The sequence below is a fragment of the Mytilus edulis genome, chromosome 10 (genome assembly GCF_963676685.1).
Source record: "Mytilus edulis chromosome 10, xbMytEdul2.2, whole genome shotgun sequence".
NCBI classification, from domain to species: domain Eukaryota; kingdom Metazoa; phylum Mollusca; class Bivalvia; order Mytilida; family Mytilidae; genus Mytilus; species Mytilus edulis.
The window spans coordinates 46,689,207-46,708,431 of NC_092353.1; the positions used below are offsets into that span (position 1 = coordinate 46,689,207).

Sequence of the window (19,225 nt, forward strand, 5' to 3'; positions counted from 1 at the left end):
TTCCTTGATGGGTGCATTTTACATAGACAAATATAATCGTATAATATAATCAAAATGAGGATGTTAATTTGATGTATGCCTTTTTGTGCTTCTTCGTTACATTTGTTGTTTTTATAGTGATTAAGATGATAACACAATGTTGACTGCTGTACCCCTATTTTTGACATTTTTACCTATTATGTCTGTTTGTTTTGTTCACGCATCGGTGACTATATAATGGAATTTGATGCGACTGTCATACAAGTGAGAGGTTTAGCTAGCTATAAAACCAGGTTCAATCCACCATTTTCTACATTTGAAAATGCCTGTACCAAGTCAGGAATATGACAGTTCTTGTCCATTCGTTTTTGATGCGTTTGTTATTTGATTTTGCCATGTGATTATGGACTTTCCGAATTGATTTTCCTCTGAGTTCAGTATTTTTGTGATTTTACTTTTTTCATATCAAAAGAAATGTATCAATGAAATATCAGTAGGGGTATTTACAGGGCCAACAAAAGGCTTAATTTCTACTCCATGTACAACAATTTTAAACATTTATTTGCCCTGTAGCATCCAATTTGATCTTGGAATATGCAACCAAACTAATCACATATAGACAACCACTACAAATGACAATCTGTGCCTGGTTTGATCTCAAATAATTAGTTGTTCTCCAGTTTTTCTATTTTTTTCCATGGTCCATGGTGTTTGGTAACACGAATCAATTCAGCATATCATCTATAGGCCTGATTAAACAAAATCTATGTGTTAATAATTTTATGTATTCATTAAACAAAATACAATATATATTTCCATTTATATATTGAGCAAAATAAAAATTCATATCTACCTGAAAATGACTTTATATAAAACAAAATACTTTTTTGAAATCATATCACTTTCCCTTTTGTCCATTAATATTAGTGTATTCACTGCTTATAAATTTAATGACAAATAATCTATGTTTAATAAATCAATGACTCGTAAAATGACCATTGACCCACACTGACTAGAATTAATGCATGTAAAAACTAACTGACTAGTTAAATGACTAAAATCACTGACTCAATAAAATCAAATGACTATTTACTGTCTCTTTCAAAACAAAAACAAAAAAGATGATTAATTTTTACAAGTAATTTTGTGTCAATTTCATGGCAATTTTTTTCCTTTGCCTCTAGAGAATTTCATTCCCCAAGTTTTTGCTTCCTGACCATTTTCTCAACATGTACTACAAATTGGCCTCACTACAGAAAAGCTCTCGTACAATTTTTCTATGTATGGGTCCGTGTCCACAAGTAAGTCATCCTGATTCCCACAAAAGATACAGCATGTTACTCGAATACCACGTAATGATGCTCCATAGTAGTTAACTTCTACTTCTGCGGTGCAAGATAAACATCTTTTTGTTGTATTTCCACAATCTTCTGGAAAGCTATCACCACACTCAAAGTTCCCTTCTTCTTTCATTCTATTCAAAAGTGATTCCTATCAAATAGAATTTTAATCAATTTTTAGCAAATAAGACATCACTGAAAAAATACAGAGTTCACCTATAAAAATATCATATTCTATACCAGTATACCATGGCAATATATGAAGCAGGACTACCTGCCCAATATGAATTCTGCAAACCAGTTTCTGTACATTTGTAATAATCAAATGGCTTTTTTTTTCATACCTTACATAAGTGCTTATCTGCTTGCTAATGTACAGTGTCATACTGTTTGTTTAGAACACTTGCAGAAAATACAAGTTTCCAGCTTTTATAATATTTTTAGAAAGTTTAATCAAACAAAAATCAGTTACTGGTCAATTAATCTTTTTAGATATTAAAATAAATTGTATACCTGTTCATCACTTAACTTCTTGGCACTATAAATGACTCTTGGTTTGTTACATTCACCGCACATGATAATGTCTCTGACTTTTTGTGATTTCAATATGTCCCTGTTCTTGCGATCAAATTCCACCGCAAAGTCGTCAAAATCAGATGAGTTCTTAGCTAAGGGCCGTTTGCTGTCGTCAACCTTTTTTCCAAAAAGCTGAAAGTTTAAATTGAGAAAATGTAATTTCTTTCAAGTATGCATTTAATCTAAGTAAAAGACAATAAATTTACAAAATGTGATCATGAATTAAAAACAAAAGTTCCATTTATTCTGATTAAAAAGGTGACATGTAGAAATTTAATTGTTTGTTGCTTGGCATTTGGTGGATGGCTGTCTCATTGGCAATCATTCCAAATCTCATACTTTTTATACTTCTTGTCTTTTTCTAATTCCCTTCAGCTCAGCTCACTGGACATTCTATATATTTGCTTTGAATAAATATGGTTTTTTTAAAGAAAGCAAAAAGTAATTTTTAATAGAGGACATTTCTTGAATGAAAAATTGATAAGTTTAGTTAACATCTGTCTGTGTAAAGTCTCAGTGAATTTTTAACAAAAGTTTGCATTTCATTACTTTGTTTTATAATATGTCATATTAAATGAGAATAAATTCAGCGTGCTTGCCTCTTCAAAACTATGATACACCTGTCCAGATTCATTAGGGATTGGGCATGGAAGAAAAGACAATTTCTCAACACGTTGTTCGTCTGTACGCCATGGGTTAATGCAGCAGTATCTGCAGGGGTCCTCACGACACTTTATTATCTGAAAGGCATAGTGAGTGCTGCTGCAATGAATCTTGATAAACTCCTATAAAATATGAAGAGTACAAATATAAGAGTATTTCAACAATTTAAAAAATCTCAACATGTCAACATATATGTGTCATGGACACTGGAGCTCATTATTAAATATAAAGCAAAATTATGAATCTAGTGAAGAAATCTAGCAAAACAGACCTTTTATATTTTAAAGACACCTAGTTACCCCATATCTTTTCAATTTCATAAAGAATGCTCATCTTGTGTGCTCATTGCTCATAGGTAACACTTTTATTAACTATTAAACACTTAAATTACATTATATCAAAATATTCAATACCAAGACTGAAAAAATGAAAACTGCATGTATTTTTTAAAACCAAAAGATTATCTTTATTTACAGTATTAACAGAACTTTGCATACTATAAAAAATTGTATTAAATTCTTTTTTTTTTTTCATTTGAACTTAAAGAGCTAAGACTCCAAATTTGAATTGATAATACATGTACAAATGTACATGTAAAACTTATATTATAAACTTTTCAGCTATCCCTCCCAGTTGAAAATTAAAAAAAATTTCAGCCCTATTTTATATACATGTACATATATTATATACCTGCAATGCTTTGCACTCTCTGAAGTCCTTGCTGTTTGCTGTCGGATTGAAAACAGTTTCATCTGCTTCACCTTGAGTACTGATGGGAACAATTGACAATTGGTCATCAATGATTTCATCAGATATGCCCTTGTAAACAGTGAAAGGTACATTTTTCAGCTTCATCCTTCTGAAACGGTCATTTACGTTTTCAATAACTGGTTTCATGCTTTCTCCAAAGGCTGTTTTCAAAGCAGGTGATACTTTTGCAATATTTCTTATAGCATTCAAGGAAGATTTGTGGCGAATCTTCGTTTCAAAATCTGGTCGTATTTCTTTTCTATCCAAAGCACAATGTTGCAGACACAAATTTAAGAGTGACATACATCTTTCTGCCGGATTAACCCAACTGTTATTTGGTGCAGTCCTAATGGCAATTAACATGTCCAGATCAAGTTGCATGAATAACTGAATAAGTGATGTTTTAACTGTCTCATAAGTCACACGATGATCCGGTCCTCCGTCGGTCATCAAGCAAAGTATTGTCTTTTCAAGGTTTACATCGTCTGTTGAGTGATAATCTCTTAAAATACGTGTCAATTCAGTTGCATGACGGAATGGATTGGATGGTTGAAAAACCTTGTCTTTGGTTGTGACATAAACTTTCCCATTAAAAAAGCTGTCATTTGCATGGTGAGGTGTGTCAGTTACTAGAGTTACTGACGGGACGAGACCACCTACATGGAAGTCATGATCCCTTGCAACCAGCACGGGTCCAGTTGATGGAGTTAATACTCTGTTGTGACCACGCACTCCTGTAGAAATGGGAATACCAGGTTCCCCAATGGAAACTATGGCTTTGTCATCCATACATACAAATACTGCCTCTTTCCTGAACTTGACACAAAATTCCTTCACATATCCGAACAGAGTCGCTACATATTTACCATCAGGATGGTCGACACGAGCCATTCTAGTCTGTACTCTAAATTTTACGTCAAAGCGTTCTGTATACTTCAATGCTGTTTTCTGAAAAGAGTTTGATGGCATAAACTGTAGTCTGAGTGTCTCAGTGTTGGGTATAGGAGTTTCAGGTGGAAGAGTTTTTGCAATTTCAGACTTTAAATCTTCCATTGAAATTGCCAATGGCAAGTAGAGTTCAGTACCGTGACGTCTCTCTTGTACCTGAAGTAACTGCTTTTCAAAGTATTTACCTGTAGCTTCATAAAAATCTCCATATTTGACGTCTGCATCTGAGCCATTTAAAGACCTATAATCAAGGAGTAATTCAGGGTAATCACTTGATAGTAAAATGTTTGCCACACGATCATCAATTGTTTGTTGGGCAGCATTTGCATGTGCAGGCTCAGTTCCTGTAAGTTCATGAAACATATAACGTAGGACAGACTTGGGTGTTTTTACATACTGTGAATACATATTGATGAAATCACGTCTCATTGCTCTAGTAGAATACTTAGGTAAATTGTCTGCTATTTTTGACATAATTCGAGCATTAGTTGTGGCACGTTCTGGGGAATCGTCGATTGGTACAGACCAAACAAAATTAAGAGTTCCCAAGTTTCCTCCATATGACATTCTGTAAATCATGATAGGTACAGAAAGCTTCAACTCCTTTATGTATTTTCTTCGCTTGTCTCTGTCTGATGGACAAAATAAGTCCAAGTCAATATATTTATATTGTCCCACCTGTTTAAGTTTTTTTATCTAGTTCAAGAAATGCCCTGTCTACAAGAATTGTTGGGTTGATAAACTGACAGGTTGAATCACCAGAAGTGCTGCGGCAGGGTTGATCCCTTTTTTGATAGACATGTTTGTAACGAAAGTTGTCAAGTTGAAGTTTTTCTTTGTACTTGGTTAAACAGCTAAGGAGGGCTTAGAAGCTTAGAAGCTAGTCGAGTGTGTCTTGGCAATGACATGGAAGGAAATGATAAGCATTTGGTGAGACTCAGACAAACATCATTTAATTTTTCAGAAGTTATGACCGGTGTTTTATGTCGAAGTTTTTTGTATTCGTTGTAACCCTTAAAGCGTTGAAAGCACTCAGGAATGCGACAACATTTCTCTGCAAACTTTTCATGGCCGTGATCAATATACCATAGTGCACTGCTAAGCTTACTTAAAACCTCTTTACCTGTATCTAAAGTGTCTAGTGACCATCCTTGATCAATGTTTGAGGCCCAATCAATGATACCAGAGTAAAGTCTTTGTGGCCCAGTGAGCTGTTTCCCAGACAAGGGGACAGGTTTATCAGGCATGTGTAACTCATTTTGTGAGCTCATGAGTACCGAAAATGCATTAATTCCACTTGGTTTTGAATTTGATGCATCTTTAGTAGCAGTAGATCCATCATCAATTGTGAACTGCACATATTTAAAGTTTAGGTCATTACATATTGACCATACTATATTTTCGTCAGATATTTCGATACTAGAATCATCGAAACTGTTCGACTTACTTATTTGTATGGTTTTAATATTAATAATCTCACTTTATGCATCGCTACATCGTTCAATGGCTTCTTGATATAGTTCCCTGAATGTCCGACATTTTGTTTGTGTTGCCGTATTTTTTAATATGTATGCCTTGTTGTTATTTTTGTCTGAATGTTTCACCACAGAAACAATCAGCACGTTTTCCATCTTTGCAACTTTTTTGATCAGAATCAAAAATATGCTTGACAAATGACAAACACTGCATATTTTCAAACGCTTAATTGATAAAGATTTTTTTTTAATACCGGAATCGAGTTCGTCGAAAATGCGGATTTATTTTCGACGTGCGGGAATTTTATTTTTATTTTTATTTTTTGGTTTTGGCAGGTGAGGTGCGGGAAACTTATTTTTATTTTCTTATTTTAATTTCGGCAATTTAGGTGCTGGTTTTCCAAAGAACTACTAATTAATTTGGTGTGGCCTAATGGGTAAATTTACATTAACTAAATGGACAGGAAAGATAGACCGCATACGTCGACAACACAGACAATAATGTTTGTAATGACATTTTACATGTCTCACTTGAATGTGTAGGTTGTCGACGGCTGCGCTCTATGTTTCCTGGTGTTAAATTTGGCTGAAATCCTGCCGATTTTGTTAAATTTCGGCAAAATTCCTTATTTTGACCCAACTGGGTGGAAAATCAACGCTTTAGAATAAAACAATGACAGATTGTGTTCTATAAATCATTTTCAAATGTCTTTAAGTCACTTAAATAAAGGCAACATAGTATACCCCTGTTCGAAATTCATAAATCGAAAGAGAAAAAACAAATCCTGGTTACAAACTAATTCTGAGGGAGACGTATCAAATATAAGAGAACTACGACACAACAGAAACACAAACTAACATTTTTTATCTTGTTGCATGGAACTTTATAATTGAGGTCAAATATGACCCTTACCGAACTTACTCCTTTACATAGCTTTATTTTCATGCAATGGTGAACAACAAACAAGTGAAGATGTACACAATTTAGAGTATTGGATACTATTAAACACAAGCTTTCATACAACTCCTATTTAGAGATGCGTTATCAATTGAAAAAAAATGCTGTAAGTAGGGATTCGAAAAGCTCCCCGGCAGTTCTAGTTCTGATCCGCATACTACTCTAAACAAATGATGGAGTTAAAAAAATAATTCTGGAACGGAAACGATCACTGTACTGTAGTCTGGCTGCGGACACCGTCATGTCAAATAACATGCAAAGAGGATGCTTCAAAATAATTCTTTGCTTACATCATCGAGCTAAAATTTTCAACATATCTCAACTTCCTTCTGGGAATTTGCTTAATATTAAATATAAATGCCTCTGCCACGTACGTGTTTATTAAATTCAACAATATGTTTGTTAATTATCGTCAACTAGTAGAGGGGGAATGTTACCACTTTCACACTGGAACTACATTCTCATTTAAGATTTAATATATATTTCAATAACCTTTTAAATATGATGAGACGGCTGTTTTCTGGTCTTTGATCGGGCGTGTTGTCTCTTTGACAAATTCTCCATTTCCATTCTCAATTTTACATGACACTATTTTGTTGCAAACAGGGTTTCCCCTGGGTCAATTATTTTTTTCGCCACATCTTTCGCCAAAACAATATATTTTTCGCGACTTTATTATTTTTTTCGCCAAGTAACATAACTATATTTTTCGTTTAAAATTTACCTTTTTTTCTACCCCCCCCCCCCTTTTCCCTTAAATAAGATGATTTTGTCCCATTGTGTCTATGATTATGCTCTCAAACTTATTTTAGAGTTAACATTTTAATGAATAAACACTAAACACTTACTTTAAAACAACATATTTTATTTTTAACTTAAAAGGGAAAAATATTCATTGTATTTTAAACAACTTTTCTTAATGACTGGGCCACTATACTTTATATAATAAAGAAGATATAAGTCCTGGAATATAACCAAAATTAATGGACATATTTTGATTATATATTACTAGTATAGTTTGTAGGGAAAGTTTCTTGAAAAGAAAAATACTGATGTTCCCTTTTGTACTAAGAAGTGGTTTTTATAACAAAACAAAAGCTTTTATCACATGAAATTGATCCCTCGTTTCATGTGTAGGCATTACATTAAAGGGCTACTCTCGTTCAAGAGCTTGTTCTCAACCTTTTGAATAGATTTCTTCATAATGACAGTTTTCTTTTCTTGACCATCGTAAATGAAAAAGTTGAGACGTAAAACTACGCTTGAAATACGTGTGTCACTCAAACGACTTTAAAGTAGTCCATAGGCGGATCCAGGGGGGCCCTGGGGGGGGGGGGCCGGCCCCCCCTTTCGTGGGAAAAATTTGGTTGATTATATAGGGAATCATTGAAGCATGACTGGAGCGGGCCCCCTCGTAGGTCAGTCAGCGGGCCCCCCTTAGGAAAAGTTCTGGATCCGCCACTGTAGTCTCTCTAATCAATTACCGATATTAAATTCAAAGGATAATTAAAGTTTTAAATCGGATATTTTTCTTGCTTTTGAACATTTTTCGTCACAACAACAGCTTTCTTTTCTAAACTATCTTTAAAAGGAGAGGAGACGTCAAAAGTTTGCTTCAAACACGTGCGTCGTAAAGTGGTAAATAAATTCTGTATGTGACATTTAGCGGAAGCCATTTAACCATATCATTTTGTCAAACAATTCAATCAACACCTTTATTAATAGTCCTTTGTTGTCGATAAAATGCAATCAGCTGATTATTGATTTTCTCTCCAAACCTTAATGAGGTCAAGGTGAATTCCGAGTATTTTCTGAAAGGGTAAAGTCCGAGAAACTCGAAAAAAAGTAAATAAACAAGATGGAGGAAAATAAATCGTTCTATATATATATTTCTCTCGCCAAATTCTTTCGCAAATGACGATTTTTTATCGCCACAATTATTATTTTTTCGCAAATTGCGAAAATGGCGACCGCCAGCGGAAACCCTGGTTGCAAATGTATGCTGATATGAATCATGAATAATTTATATGTCAATACTGAATAAAATTAATTTCAAATCTTTAATTCAGTTTAGTAATTACAGATTTAGCGTTATGACAAGTATGAGCTAGGGGCTTGCTCATAGCCATAAGGTCATCATGTGAGATAGTAGTGTGGGTTGTTGTTGTATCATCAACTAGTCTTATCATTTCCATCTGAAAGAAAAGTGATATTGGTATAAGCAAATATTGCAAGAAACTAAATGGTTATTGCTATCAATTTATCTGCTGTTTCTTGATAAATAAAATCTTTTGATTTGATTTTAGATATTCACATGACATAATTGTATTTTGTTTTTCTTGTGTCGTTGGCTCATTGGCTACATGACATGTAACCAATTATTATACTTATCAATGTATGGTTTCACGTAAAATGAATTAATAGATGTTATTTTCTGCTTCCTTTAAAGCCAAAATATAGTTCAACATCGACTTAGCAGATGGTTTTTTTACGTAGGATTATGGTGAAGGTTTTTTTACCATTCACAAACACACTACATTTGCATTATATTTGAACTATTTCAAACATAACAAACACATGATCTGGGTAAACCCAAAAGCAAAATGATTTTGAAAAATAATATACCCTCAGATATTTGCACATAAGGTTTAAAGGCTTCAGATATTATTGTATATAATTTGATTTCATTGAATGCAAAAGTATCGAATTTCGAGATTCAGTTCAAATTTTGAAGAACAACTAACAAACAAAACCAATGCCGTGAATAAATAGATATCATAAAAGCTTGCCCGCAACGCCTTAGCAGTAAGAGAACAAGAGATAATATACAAAAGACTCACCCTTAACCCGTAGGTGCAGTCTATTTGTTTAAATGTGTAACATAAATTAGTTTTTAAATTGATTTATACCTCCAAGGTATGTAGTCCATGTGCGGTGTGTACTTCCGTCAACTGGGATCCGGTTGCTGTATACAGGTAGCACATATGAGGAGCAACCATCATCAGCGTCATCTGAAATAATCTAAGTTTTTGAATTACTTAATAAAGGCAACAGTAGTATACCGATGTTTCAATCTGATTTATATACATGTGTCCGAGCTTCATTTACACGGATCTGACAAACACCTGTTCTTGTATCATATATGCGCGATTTAAAAACTCGGCCTTCGTTTATGTATCATTACGACAAAATAACAGAACACTGAAAGATATTAGAAACCAAATTAAAATTGAGAGATTTGTTTTTCCCTAACTTAACTGTTCAATTTTGATATATATAGTTGATGAAGTGACAATATATTATGAATAACTTACCGTTCATGTACAAGTGAGAAGAAAATGTATAAACAGAAAATTATTTCAGCTATTGTCATGCATGTACTCGTATGACTTGATAAACATCTTCAATATTATCTGTCACGCAATATTACTATGTACATTAATAACTGATAAGGGCGGTTTAAACTAGATCTCTAATTCTTAACACCATATGTGTAAATGATGTTCAAGACCGAGAAAACATACATACATACATACATACTTTAATGACCTTGTTACCACTGTTTGATGTTAAACTATTGGATTATATCTAAAAATGCCTATGACGATTTTCATGATCAAAATTTCATGACCAAAATTTCATAAAAAACAATGTGAAGTGACTTGTCATAACATTACCGAATGAGGATCATATTTGAATTGAAGGGATTCGTGTTCCACTGGTTCGTGTGTTGGTCCTGTATGGTGCCCATGGTGCCCATGGTGTTTGGTTGTCATGGCAAAAGCCTGAAATAAATTTGAAAAATACCGATTTAACCTTGCGGTTTATTCCTATTACAAATATATTAAAAGTCTGAATTGTGAAAAGATTGAAATATATCATAGTAAATTATAATCTTTGTCGAATTTAGTTTGGCATTTTTAATGGGACTAGTGGATTCACAGAAATAAATAATACATGAAATCATTAAATCATTTTAGTTCAATATTACTAGATTAAAACAAATCCATGAATAACAATACATTTGGCCTAGTTTAGATTGTTTTGCACAACAGATCAGCTTGTTTAGAAAATGCCTGTACCAAGTAAGGAATGTGCCAGTTGTTTTCCATTCGTTTGATGTGTTTGAGCTTTTGAATTTCCCTTTTGATTAGAGATTTTCCGTTTTAAATTTCCTCGAAATTTAGTAATTTTTTTATTTTATTTTTTATTACAGTATGAATTAAATTTTGACAAGAGGAAAATCAATAATATTTTTAAAAACAATTTATATATAAAAAAAAATATCATAATATTAACAATCCTCATAAAAATTATAATATCAACAATGAGATAAAATAAATAAACTTATATAAATTAATAGTAATATAATATAGATATAAATAATACAAGTAGTCACGTGATGTAATATAATATAGATATGAATAATACCAGTGGACACGTGATACGCGTCATGGAAAATATGTTGTTCTTCCTTTCGTTCTTGTGTGATTAATTTATGCAAAGAAAACACTTTGAACACGTTTAGTAAAATAAGTCTTCAATTAACTAAAGCTTAAGATCAACGAAACGAAAACGACAATTTAAACGTAATTGAAAATTAAAAAAAAAAAAAAAAACAGACACCGAAAGTATTTTGAAACGTGTTGTAAATCACAGATAATTAGAAAATGTAAAAAAAGATGTGGTATGATTGCCAATGAGACAATTCTCCCTCCACAAGAGACCAATTGAGACAGAAATTAACAACAATAGGTCACCAAACGGACTTCAATAATGAGCAAAGCCCATACAGCAAAGTCAGCTATAAAAGGCCCCGAAATGACAATGTATTAAAAAATCCAACGAGACAAATAACGGCCTAATTTATGTACAAAAATTGAACAAAAAAAAAATCCGGAAGGAATGAGATTGTTACCACTTTAAAGATACAAAATAAAAACTATATTTGTAAGGAAAATATAAATATCGTATTTACCTGAACTAAGAACAAAGACAGAACTACTGCTACGTTCATTTTGTTGAAAATCTGATAACTCCGTAAAGACTTGGTGACAAATGTGAGAACTGAACAGATCAACCGCTTTTTATACCAATTTGGTGAGGCTCTTTACAGGTAAGTTTAAATTGTATATCAATTTGGTGAGACCTTATAAAGGTAAGTTCAAGATTTATCATCATTTCGATCAAGAGCTTTGAGATTATTCATTGTTGTGATATTTTTTTTCAATTATGCCAATCTTGATAAATTACATACGGTATACGTCTGTAAGACAGCAATCTAAAACTTTATCTTATAGACAAAAAAAAAAAAAAAAACACAGTATGCATTAGAATTTTGTTTTCATCATTTCAAACAATTTTATTAAAATGTCGAAAGATTTATTTCAAACAAAAAAGTTAGTTTCAAACATTTAGCTGTAGAAATGAATAAGATGAAATGATATATGATTTTCTATTTTCAATTCTTATCAGGATAAAAAAAACATATTTTGTAACTTTTATTGCAAATTATAGAATAAAAGCTCATTTAAAACAGTAACAGATCTAAGTATTGATCACAACTCCAAAATGTTATGGGGTTTTTCAGGTATAGTCATCTCGGTATTCTTCCTACCGACAGTAAAACTGTTGCTAGGATAGGGCGATATTTGGCAAATGAGATCCAAGTCACCGTCACATCCGACCAAAAAGGGGCGTAAAATTCTATGAATCATAATTGATCCATTGAGGTAACAAACTACAGAACGTAAAAAGTAAAATAATAAAAATATTGAATTTCAAGGGAAATGCCAAACGGCAAATCCTCTACAAAATGGCAAAAGCACAAGCTTTAATACATCTAACAAACGGAAAACAAACTGTCCTATTCCTGAATTTAAGCAGGCATTACCTTATGTCAAAAATGTTAGATTACACTTTGTTGTATAATTAGCTCAAACTCTCACTTGTATGACAGACATCAATAATTCTATTATATAGACAACAATGCTTTCAGAAAAATATCGTTTACCATATAAAATGTTAATGCATGTGTATGCATTATACAATGTTAGATAATAGAAGGAGCAAAGCGTTTAAATTTTGATATTGTACAATCCTTATGTAATTGTTTAATATTCTGTGCACTTTTCGATTTTTCTTCGGGTTTTTATTTTGTGTTTACCATGGCGATCAAGCTAACAAAGTTAATGAAGAACTAATCAGTTCAGATTATGGCGAACTCCGAAACAGCGGTTACGTCCTCTTTACTACGCTACGTTGACTTTGATAGTTTAGCGAAGCAACGTCACCACTGTTTCGGAGTTTGAGATTATGGTCTCATTGGTGTCATTCACCTCTTTTCCCATACTGATTTCGGTCGTCAGAATAACTAGTTATGAATTTCCTTAAGCATACTGCACTTCAATGTTTTATAAATATTTTGATATGAGCATCACTGATGAGTCTTATGTAGACGAAACGCGCGTCTGACGTACTCAATTATAATCCTGGAACCTTTGATAACTATTTACTAAGCAATTAAAACCGCGTGATAAAATGTGCTGATTAGGAGGGGTAAGCGGAAAGATGTTTTTTTCATTAATATTAAGTTCCACATGTTATTGATTCATTGATTAGCTTTTCACGCCACGCCACCTTCAGCACTATTGCGCTATTTCGTGGTGGTGTGGTGGAGGAAACCAGAGAACTAAGAGAGAACGAGCGACCTTTGGTAGAACATCTGACAATTTTAATCAATATCGATTAGAGTTGAACGTACATTCTATGTGTTAACAGAATAGCAACACCATAGTCCGACTACTTAGACCACTAAACCACCGTGAAATATCGTAATGTTTTTTTTCCAATGAACTCCAAAGCATATTCAAAAGAGTTCCATAAAAACTGACAAAATCAAACGCTATCAATCAACGAAACAAGTAAAATATAACTGCCATAATACTGACTGGCAATCTGAAGAAAAAGATAAACATGTTCTAAAAAGCAAACTTCCCACTTGTAAGACATTTTTATTGTCCTCAAACTTGTTATTTATTAATTACAATGACATGCCTTAGAACATGAAACACAAGAAAAGTATAGCACGATAGCATGTATATATAGAGCCGAATACGTATCTTGTCTAGAGTATTCCAGTTTAATATTGTTACAGTTTACAGATAAGACTTAAACCCTTAAGACATGAAATGAAGTTTGACCGATATAATGTGTATCCGAAGTCAAATAAACTGTATGTCCGGTCTTTTAATTAATAACGACGTATAAGCATTTCATGTAACATGCACCTATTATTTTCTAAGCTATTGTTATGGTGTTTCCAAATATATATTACGGTTGTCATTTTGTTTGTTTCATAATTAAAATAAATTTCCTCACGATTTTTTACACAACTGAACGTTTGTTTTTGTTTACTTTTGGCAAGGTCATTCATTATCAATCTATTCGTTACATTGTTCTGTGAAATTCCAACGAACGCATCTGTCGAATACGACATTAGTAGCCCACTATCCATATATACAATATATGATGGTCATGGGAATTACAGAACAGAAAATATTGGGCCAATGCTGTTCATACATTAAGAATAAAGTATATTTGGCGAGCGGAAGAAATGTCATAATTATAAAGAAATAAAGACACCGGTCTTTATCTACGATTATTTTTTGGAATGATTTCGTAAATATCATTTACATATAGTTATTTACAGGGAATTATTTTTCTGATTGGATTTCGGGCGAGATTAAAAGTATTCAGTCTCGTAATCCTTAGTTGGTCCTACTAATAATCTATTGACTTTGAAAATATTGCATATTTTGCGAAAAAAAGTCAGCAAATAAGGTCGGTTTGAATGATATCCCTAGTGGCATGTATATCAATCAAATTTTGTATGCAACTGAATTCTTTCCAACAAATCATCTTTGCTGTCGACATTCAACAGCCATGGAATATTGTTGTTTGCATAGTTAATATGTAAATGGGTTGCTATTTAGAATTAGAAATGTACATTATGTTATCAAATTTTTTAAACAGGCGATACATTGTACATGTAATACATTTTTAATACGTCTGTGTTAAAAGTTTATTAACCTTTCTTATTCGGTTCCTTTGTAAATATTTTAAGCCCCAATCACACTGTCACCTTTCGAGAGCTATTTTTTACTACGTTTTGAAAGCGTAGCGAAACGGGAATATACGTAACGAAGCGTATCGAAACGTAGAATCAAGTAATGAGACATATTTATACAATACAATGTATTTTGATTTGGAGGAATGCTTCATTTTTTCATAACTGTAGATTATATAGTAAAATTCATACGCCATGCATAATTATTGTAGGTTATTATACTATAAATTAAATCTAATCATTGTATTGGTGTTCAATCCAAATATTCGATTGTAACCAAGACACACATGACAATAACTACAAAATACAATATTTAAATGTTAACATTCATATTCTTTTTGCCTATATTTAGATGTTTTGGATGAGGTAATATTTTTGAAAATTTGAAAGTACAAGTACAATATTCATAATGAAATTGTTGATAAAATTGTTGTCTTATCAAGTATGCTTATAAACATACAAGTCATTTTGTAACTTGAATATCTGAGTGTATATTATCAATCTATCAATAAATTATATTTGCTTGACATGAGCATATATAGATTTAAAGTCCATCTAATTGCCTTAAATATAGCTAAAATTAGCCTTCTGGACAGATATAATAGGGTTTTGGTTGTACACGTTCTCTGAAGACAGATATTTCAGTATTCGTATAGCTATTTTTAAATGCCATTGCTAGACAATAACTGCTTGTTTGGAAAAAAAACTTCACGCGAGTTGTACAAAATGTAGTTAGTTTGAAAATGTGTATGTCCTCATAGTAAAACTGAAATAGTTCATTCGTAGAATATCTGCTATTGTACAATTTAAAAAGTAATCCAAAAAAATATAAATCATTCAAATTACAAATTGGAAATAGTCCCTCTTTTTATTGAAATGTTGTTCATCAGTATTGCATCAATTGTGTTCATCAATATAGTATATGGTAAATAATTCTTTTTATAATTCACAAAAGAATCTTACTGACATGCACATAAAACAAGAAATTATTCATTTCCAAAGTCCCGACACAGAGTACACATTTTGCCTACAGTAGGTGTAATTGCCAGCGTCTAATTTACATGTACATACCTTATGTGTGTAGAATAGCTATATGTGTACGTACTCGTGCACACATAATTTGAAACTAGAGAAGCGTTAACTATTTTATAGTTTTCAGATATATGTATGTACTCGAAAAGATCTTTGAATTTTTTAAATATCTACATCCGATCCACGCCATCTCTAGAATAAACAGTTTCACAATAACGTTGAAGAATGGCTTTGATTGCTGATAAAATTGATGTTTATTATTCAGAGATAGGTTTCATGGAGCACTTGCAAGACCCATTAATATACCAATGTTTGAAAGAACACTTGTGTAGCTTAAGTAGAAAATTGAGTGACGGTAGATCCAATTCTTTATCTTTGGTTGAAATTCCAAAGTCACATAGAAAATACCTATGATTAGGATTTTAGTTCTTAAGTAAGTGTATGCTAAGAGTGTATGTGGGGTATATGTAGAGTTTTCAAGAGAAATTTCAATACCTAATTCATTTATCAAGTAATTTAAATGAAATGTTAAGATACAGTCAAATTTACTTAGTTCCTTGTTATTATTTGGTAGTATCGTAAGCTCAAGTGGCTCAAACTATGCCAATTTAAATTCTAGAGGAATTACCATTCGAAGTTGTTGATAAACGTTAGTCATGATTACTTTAAATATTCGTTTAAAGAAGCAATATAATTAAACGTGAACAAATTGGTTTATGTAAAGGCAGCACACAAGTTATTAACATTTAGTTTTGCGAACTCTTTGGTGATTAACCTTAGCCTAATGTGTAAGCTAAAGATGGAGGTTAATATGTAGAACACTAATTTTAGATGAATTCATCATATTTTAATTCAATTTAAACGTTGTTGTTCCATTTTTGTTGCATTGATGTGCAAATGTTTTACTGGCGGCCATTACGGCATCATGTGACATGGTACTGAATGTTCTAGATGTATCATCTATGATAGTGATGATCGATTTCTGAAATTAAAATAAAGTATTCAGGGTAACTATCACTTCAGATGATTTGATGAATCAGTGTTATATTGTCTATTGATATATATTTACATTCATACGTATGTATAAAACAACAATTTAACAAAAAAAGATGTTCGACTTCCAAAACTATATATTTTTCGGGTGTTCGCGGGATGCCCGTTATAAGATCTTTTCACCTTCAAGGCTCGTCTTTATTCAAATAATTATGAAGTTAACATTTATTAGTCAGTTTTTATTTTATTTTGTCGCATTACGTGAACATAAGCCTTTTTCTTTAAACTGACACATTTAACACTTTTTTTGAAAGAAAATTTGAAATCAATAATTTATAATCAACAGCATCGTTGTGTAAATGGCACATTGAACAGGTAAAGTTGTTTCGCTTTTTCAAGGGAGATAATGATTTGACAACTAGATTAACTACTGTCGGGGACTAGACAATTTGGATGTCTGTATGTCCAACGATAGATTTGTTTTTAACTGTCTGTAAAATGACTTCTTTGTAAAAGGACTTTCTTATTGAAATATAAAAACTGGGGATCACACCCTTTGTGTTTTCCCTAAAAAAACTTTGAAATTAACGTAATCACTATTATGTTATCAATTACTAGCAAATTATAAAATATAATCATGATGTTATTGGTCGAATTTTTCTTGAAGGGTAAAAAAAAGCTCACATTGTTTACAAGGTCCTAGATCTGTATATAGAAACTATTGCAGAAATTTCTGTTTTTATCAGTACAAGTGAGAGTTTTACATTGTAGCTAGCTATAAAACCAGGTTCAATCCACCATTTTCCTCATAAATAAGGGCTGTACCATGTTAGGAATAGGACAGTTGTTATCCATACATTTAATGTGTTTGCGCTATAGATTTTGCCATTATATTAGGGACTTATCTCTGAGATTTTCCTCGGAGTTAAGTTTTTTTGTGATTTTACTTTTTGCATGATATTGACTATACGGTATAGACTTTGCTCATTGTTGAAGGCCGTATGGTGATCTATAGTTTTTTTTTCTTTGTCATTTTGGTCTCTTGTGGAGAGTTGTCTCATTGGCAATCATACCACATCTTTTTCTCATATTTTATTCTAATTTTAAATAACTTAAATAGTTTAAACAGTTAGCAAATATTTTCCTTCAAAATGGTAAGTTGCTTCTGACACCTCAAGATGGTTTTTGTTTTTTCGAATGACATACCTCAAGTTCATGAAGACCGTGTGGAGTGTGTACTTCTGTAGATTCCAGCCCATTCATTGTGTAGATGAAACATTTATGGCGTTGAGATGCAAGCATAAGTGCTAAAAATGAAATATAGATTTTAATTAGAAGACTCGTGTATTATTTCCCAACTTTTGTATTGAATTCAAATTAAGGTTCATTTTATACTTTTTAATTGGTGTATTGAGCTACAGAACCATTATAATGAAAGTATATTCAAATACAATAAAATTGATGCATATTTTAAAGAAATAAAATCATAAAGTGAATATGTGATGTAACATAAGTTGCAAGTGAAATGTTATAACATACAATGATAAACAGTGCCTATTCGTCTGAACCAGATGTACGTTTCGACAATGCATTGGTGTTTCTCGAGGCAAAAATATTAGAAAATAAAAATAAGCATGGATTCAATTCTATTATTGTATATGTTACTTAAGCCGTCAAGGTGTTAAGTGTTTTTAAATCTACCAAAACCATAGGATTCTGTAGAATCTTTAAATTAGAAGTAACCGAAGTCTAATCAGATATTTATAAGTATCCCTATTTTATAAGAATGTTTGCTTCTCTGTTTCAAAATAACAAGCTTTGACATGAGTTATCATTGATATGGTTATATTTATAAATTAACTGTTTAAAAAATTTAGAATTTTTGAGATACTAAGGCTTTTCTACCTCAGGCATAGACTACCTTAGCTGGATTTGGCCAAACTTTTAGGAATTTTGGTCCTCATTGCTCTTTATTTGGTCTTTGTAACTTTTGGGGATTTGTGTGTCACTGATGAGTCTTTTGTAGACAAATCGCTCGTCTTGCGTATATACAAAAATTAGTCCTGGTATCTATGATTAGTTTATTTAAAAAGCAGTTAACAACTAACAGTATATAAATAAAGAAGCTAATAAAGGCAGATACAAATATTTAGAGTCCGTGTGCTTGTTTTCGAGATATAAGCCATTAAAATCTTGGCCGGACATAATTCTCTCTAGACTTTTATATATTTAACATTGGCACCTTTTTTTTCTAAAAAAAAAAACGATAAAAAATTAACAAGGATTTTATAAAATTTTCAACGAAAAAGTATATATATATATGTACTAAACATTGCTAAAAGTAAAGGCAAATGGCAAAAATGTTCATAGCACTATTAGAGAT

General features: G+C 32.1%; 2 protein-coding genes and 1 pseudogene across 3 annotated transcripts in view; 1 reads left to right on the plus strand and 2 right to left on the minus strand.

Annotated features, from left to right (window-relative positions):
• LOC139491320 (uncharacterized) overlaps positions 1-19,225 on the plus strand; it is a 102,436-nt gene that overhangs the window by 39,270 nt on the left and 43,941 nt on the right. The window lies entirely within an intron of this gene.
• Positions 762-6,932, minus strand: LOC139492108 (uncharacterized; annotated as a pseudogene).
• On the minus strand, positions 8,736-11,765 carry LOC139492450 (uncharacterized). Its single transcript, XM_071280636.1, has 4 exons — positions 11,668-11,765; positions 10,367-10,474; positions 9,599-9,700; positions 8,736-8,884 (listed from the first exon to the last, which is right to left on the minus strand). The coding sequence occupies exons 1-4, from the start codon at positions 11,704-11,706 to the stop codon at positions 8,750-8,752; spliced, it is 384 nt and encodes a 127-aa protein (XP_071136737.1). The 5' UTR covers positions 11,707-11,765; the 3' UTR covers positions 8,736-8,749.

Coding starts and splice junctions, on each gene's coding strand:
- LOC139492450 (XM_071280636.1), bottom strand. CDS start 11,706: ATGAACGTAGCAGTAGTTCTGTCTTTGTTCTTAGTTCAG. Junction 10,475..11,667: donor TGTCTTTGTTCTTAGTTCAG/GTAAATACGATA, acceptor AATTTATTTCAG/GCTTTTGCCATGACAACCAA. Junction 8,885..9,598: donor ATGGACTACATACCTTGGAG/GTATAAATCAAT, acceptor CTTTTCTTTCAG/ATGGAAATGATAAGACTAGT.